General features: G+C 44.0%; 1 protein-coding gene across 1 annotated transcript; it reads left to right on the plus strand.

Moving 5' to 3' along the window:
* Window positions 1-4,243: 4,243 nt before the first annotated feature.
* On the plus strand, window positions 4,244-5,405 carry neurog1 (neurogenin 1). Its single transcript, XM_084352429.1, has 2 exons — window positions 4,244-4,343; window positions 4,447-5,405. The coding sequence occupies exon 2, from the start codon at window positions 4,449-4,451 to the stop codon at window positions 4,986-4,988; it is 540 nt and encodes a 179-aa protein (XP_084208555.1). The 5' UTR covers window positions 4,244-4,343; window positions 4,447-4,448; the 3' UTR covers window positions 4,989-5,405.
* The last annotated feature ends 544 nt before the right edge of the window (window positions 5,406-5,949 follow it).

Consider the following 5,949-nt stretch of genomic DNA (forward strand, 5'->3'; position numbering starts at 1 on the left):
GTAGTTCAGAGCAGTATTTATCTGGCAGAAGTATTACTGCAGTATTGCTGTGTATTAGAGTACTACTGCAGTACTTCAGAGCAGTATTTATCTGGCAGAAGTATTACTGCAGTACTGCTGTGTATTAGAGTATTACTGCAGTACTTCAGAGCAGCAATTCTCTGGTAGAAGTATTACTGCAGTACTGCTGTGTATTAGAGTTTTACTGCAGTACTTTAGAGCAGTTTTTCTCTGGTAGAAGTATTACTGCAGTACTGCTGTGTATTAGAGGATTACTGCAGTACTTCAAAGCAGTACTTCTCTGGTAGAAGTATTACTGCAGTACTGCTGTGTATTAGAGGATTACTGCAGTACTTCAAAGCAGTACTTCTCTGGTAGAAGTATTACTGCAGTACTGCCGTGTATTAAAGGATTACTGCAGTTGTTAATCAGTCTGAGGAGATTAAACTTTTCTCTTTTTCACTTGTTTTTGTTTCCTCCTTTTCCTCGAAGGTCCTCCAGCTTCTTCTCCTCTTTTATTATTGTAGAGCGGTGTCTGTGTGTGTGTGTGTGTGTGTGTGTGTGTGTCTGCTCTGTGTGATTTTCTCACGTGTTTCACTTCATTGAGATTCAGTCACATCTCGTGTCGCTGAGTCTTAATCCTGTCAGAGCTTCACCCCGGACAGACCTCACACTCCTGCTTTGTGTTTCCTTTTCTTTACACACACACACACACGCACACACACACACACACACACACACACACACACACTTGTTCTTTTATTAGTTTGTCCCAAAATGTTCCAACAACACAGATAAACAGGAAAAACAATATTTTTTACACAAAAGATTAAAGATAAAATCACAACAGGCCAAAACTAAGTGGACATGTTCATATAAGATGACAGATGGTAAACTTATTAAAGTTTTACATTTTAAGTTGTGACATCTAAACTGTCTCACCACGATGTGGACGCTGCAGTAGATCAAGAAAAACGTCTGTTTAATGAATGGAGTCTGTTGGAGGTTGAAGTGTCTGCAGACATTTTACATATTTTAGTCAGTTGAATGAAACTCATTCCAAACCTCATCTGGAAATTCGTCGATTTAAGCAGCGGATCATTCAGATGTAATGAACTCGTTATCAATCGTTATTCATTGATCCAACACTTACTGATCACATGATCATTTGATCAGAGTCCTGTCTGTGTCACCTGATCGATCACTCTCTTTATTCATTAATCTGTTTACTTTTCCATTAACATCACATGATTATTGATTATTGATGGGTGAGTTTTGATTGACACCTCTCTTCAGTGGATCTCTGACACACACTTTTGGCCATATATAGTGTAAATGTATAGTGGGCCCCCCACGTGTCCGTCAGCTGTCAGCCAATAGAAACGCAGCTGTAAACAGTTTCCTGACAAGCTGTTTGATCACTTTGAAGTGATGGAGGCCTCCACCTTCTACTGCTGCTGCTCCACCCACACCCACACTCACACACACAAACACACACACAAACACACACACACTTCATGTCTGTCTTCATCAGGAGCTCTGTGACAACAAACTTCTGTCTCTTTCTTCTTTTATTCACGTAGTTTAAATATTTCTGTTAGTTTACGATTAAACAACAAACAACAACAAACAAACAACAACAAACTAACAACAACAAACAACCAGCCCAGTCACCACAATAAAATGTTGCCATTGACCTTAGTGGATAAGCCACAGACGACTGTTCAGGACTGTGTTTCAACCACTGGATTCTTTGAAGGAGACGTCGGGAGGTTATCCAGCTGTGTCTGTGGAGTTTAAAGACAAACATGATGTTTTTCTAAAGTAACCCGTTGGTTTCTGAGCTTGAACCTCACGAGAGTTTTAAAACATCTTGTGGACAGTAACGTGTAGCGCCACCTACAGGTTATAATCTTATAATACAGCAGCTTGTGATCTACAGTCAGGAACACAAAACACTGAGAGGATGATGGGATTTACTCTTCTTCCTTCCTTCCGTCCTTCCTTCCTTCCTTCCTTCCTTCAAAGCAAAAACTTCCTTTAAAACAACAATTTTCATCTTTCTTTTCTTTTTTACATTCTTCAACTCGTCTCAGATTGAGATGCAGACGAAGAGTTCAGAGAACAAATCTGAAAGGTGTCAGATGATTTTCCTGTGACTTCAGCATAAAATGTAAAAATGAGGATCTTAATTCTTTTTACTTACTCCCACTTTATACATATTTTACACAACACTTGTATGTATGTCTGTATATGTATATTCTCGTATTTATTTTGGAGTGGATATTAAGTTGTTTCAGTTTGTCTTATTTGTTTATAACTTATAACTTGGTTATAATGTGTATACATGTTGCTTACAGCTGGATTGAGCAAGAAGAAAATGTATATGCTACACTGTTGTTGACAAAAAACTAAATAAAAATTATGTTTAAAAAAATGAGGATGTTTGCTCCTCTCTAAACTCAGTTTTCTTTAAACTCAGTATTCTTTGAACAGAGTTTGGTCCTGTGTGTGAAGCAGGATTGAGGGTTTGCACACGTCTGTATTCTTCAGTATAAAAAGTTAAAATCAGGATCTTTCGCCTCTTTAAACCCTCAGTTTTCTGTCCCGTGCGTGTGAAGCAGGATTAGGGATTTGCAGGCTTGTTGTTGGGGCCTCACACAGGCTTGTGCCGGCCCTGCAGCCGGGGCCACAGATGATTTGTGTGCAGCCTGGCTTTGGTTTTGTTCCTGCTGAGCTCCATTTGAATAAGAATGATGCCAATAGAGTGGCTGAGGCAGAAAGAAAGCAGCACAAAAGGGCCGAGGAGCTGAATTTGGACGAGGGACAGAGCAGAGAGCGGTGAAAAGAAGTGCAGGGCGGACGGCCACAATGGAACAATTCACCTTCTAATGGCTTTGATATATTATACATGCCTGAAGACTCTAAACATTGTGTAATTATTTATAAATGAGTGTCCCCCCTCTCTGCAGCAGAAAGACTCTGCAGGTCTCTGCTGCTCAGCTGCAAACTCACTAAATGGAATAATTAATGGAAAATGGTATGGCTGTCTCATAAAGATGTCTTTAAAAAACACTGGACACACACACACACAGAGACACACACACACACACACACACACACACACACACACACACACAGAAAAACCAGAACAGACAAACTTCACAATGCTGCGTCTGCAGCAAACATCAGAGTCTGTTTACTGTCTGGTTCTGGTCCTGGTCCTGGTCCTGGTTCTAGTCCTAGTCCTGGTCCTGGTCCTGGTCCTGGATCAGGTGGATCTGATTAAGAGTCAGCCTCTGGACTCTTTCCGTCTGATTCATCTAAAAGAACTCAGCTGATAATGTTTGTCCACACTCCAAACTCAACTTAAATCTTATGATTTAAGAAACACATCTCTGTTCACACAGTCTTGATTCCTTTCATTCATTTGTGTTTATTTCATATTACTGGCTTCAAATGTTCCCGCTATCACAGTACTGGTTCAACTGGATCCAGAACCAGTGAGCTGTTGGTGTCAGAACGACTTTGTGTGTGTGTGTGTGGGGGGGTATTTTCACATTTTTCCTTTCAGAAATGAAATCTTGTGTTTGCTCAGAGGTCAACACAACATTTATTCATTCAGTCGACAAAAACAAACCACACACACACACACACACACACACACACACACACACACACTCTCTCTCTCTCTCTCTTCAGAAATGTTGTTGTCCCGTGCTTTTATTGTGAAGTCACTTTTATTTTGTTACAGAGATCAGTATGACGTCATATTCCACAGGTGTGTTTGTTGTTAGTTAGTTATCATAAGCTGTGTGACGTCACCATTAGAAGTTTATCTGTGGAGGGTTGATAAAGTTTTCAGCTCAGAGTTTCTTTGTTTCCTGTTGGAGGAGCAGAGGGGTGAGGGAGGTGAGGGAGGGGTGAGGAAGGTGAGGGAGGGGTGAGTCCTCCGGAGCGTGTCTCCGCCCGGCGGGTGGGTGAGGGTGGTGGGGTCCTCTTCTTTCTCTTCTTTCTGTTTTTTGGTTTTAGTTTTGGTCTTTTCTGCCTCACGCAGGGTGGGGGGGGGGGGGGGGTTGCGTGTCGTTCGCGTGGCCGGCCGACGGCTCTGATTGGCTGGCTGTGATTAGCGGCACGCTTCATTATGTTAATGAGCTGGTCTCGCGGCACGGGGCAGACCTGCCGCAGGGAGGGGGGTGAGGGGGTGTCCCGGGTCCGGTATATAAGCGGGCTGAGGCCGGTCGTGTGCCAGGCCCACCGGCTCACACGAGCTGATACAGAGCAGAGAGACGCTGAGAGGCGCGTGCCACCGTCCCGTTGATCCACCACACAACTGACTTCAGGTGAGTTCAGTGCGCGTGCCTCCGCTCACCTGCGGACATCACAGCCTCACACTGCACGCGCTCCTGTCTGCAACTCCTCACGTTCTGCTCTCTCTCTCCACAGACATGGACTCTGTCTACTCCGACATCGACAGCAACAGCTGCGACTTCTTCCCGCACTCTGACAACGAGGAGTCCCGCAGCAGCCCGCACTGCCCCGCGCACGGCCCGGAGCCCGAGCAGCAGCAGAAAAAGAGGCGGCGCGGGCGCGCGCGGAGCGAGGCCACAGTGCATGTGGTGAAGAAGAACCGGAGGGTGAAGGCCAACGACCGCGAGAGGAACCGCATGCACAACCTGAACGACGCGCTGGACGAGCTGCGGGAGGTCCTGCCGGCCTTCCCCGACGAGACCAAGCTCACCAAGATCGAGACTCTGCGCTTCGCCCACAACTACATCTGGGCCCTGTCCGAGACCATCCGCATCGCAGACCTGCAGGCGGGCAAGACCGCGGTCCCCCCGAGCCCCGGCAGCGACCTGTGCTCCTGGACCTCCAGCGGTTCCTCCTCCTCCTCCTCCCCGGCCTACAGCGCCTCCAGCCCGGGCAGCCCCGGCGGCCCGGACGACTACAGCTACTTCAGGAGCTTCGTCCCGGCCGGCATCTACTGAGGAGGAGAGCCGAGAGGAGCCGAGGAGCAGATTGACTCCCAGAGCTGTACAGACACATGGCTGATGGATTAATGTTCACCGTTTGGCTTGACCCAGACTGACGGACTGAACGCGTTGATTTTATATTTTCTACTGAAAACCTGACTGCACTTTTCCTCCCGACGCTCCGCAGGTTCCCCTGTTCTCCATAATCTGTATGTTCTGCAGGTGGTTCTGGAGGTTGTTCTGTATGTTCTGCAGTGTAACAGTTAATGAGTGTTGAAGCAGAGCGGAGGGTATCATTACCCACCCAAGATTATTGTTGTTTTTATTTATTTTGTGACGTCACATATAAACTGTATTTTGTACATAAAGAGATTTTTATTCTATTTACTTGAACCAGTTTTCTACAAATAAAGTTCTAACGTTTCTATAAAACTCTTTGTTTCTCTGGTTATTGTTGATCAATACTTCTTATTGATTATTATAAATCAGTTCAACAGTCAGTCAGCTGCTGACAGGCTGTTTATGATCATTCATATCAATCAGCTGATGTTTGTTTGATGGTCTATTGTCAGTTTCACTGTCAGCTCCACAGAGTGATTTATTAAAATATAAAACATGAAAAATACCATAAATGATCTACAATATTTATTTAGATGCTTAAAATAATAAACTTTATTTGTTGTTTCAAAAGTTCAATAAATTGTTCAGATGATATAAAATAGATGCTGCAGCGTGTTTGTGTGTGTGTGTGTGTGTGTGTGTGTGTGTGTGCGCGTGTGTGTTTCAGTAAACTCTTCAGTCTGAGTCTTGATTCAAAAGACTGAAAAATGAATTGTGATCAATAATAAACATAAACTGTCAGGTTACAGATTTATTATTAATAACACACGATCAATATCAGATCAGTTTTATATCAGGTAACATTATGACAGTACATCAGTATGATCAATATGTTATGAATAGAGACGGTTTATAT

This window comes from Pagrus pagrus, assembly GCF_965226575.1.
Source record: "Pagrus pagrus genome assembly, chromosome: 5".
Lineage (NCBI taxonomy): Eukaryota > Metazoa > Chordata > Actinopteri > Spariformes > Sparidae > Pagrus > Pagrus pagrus.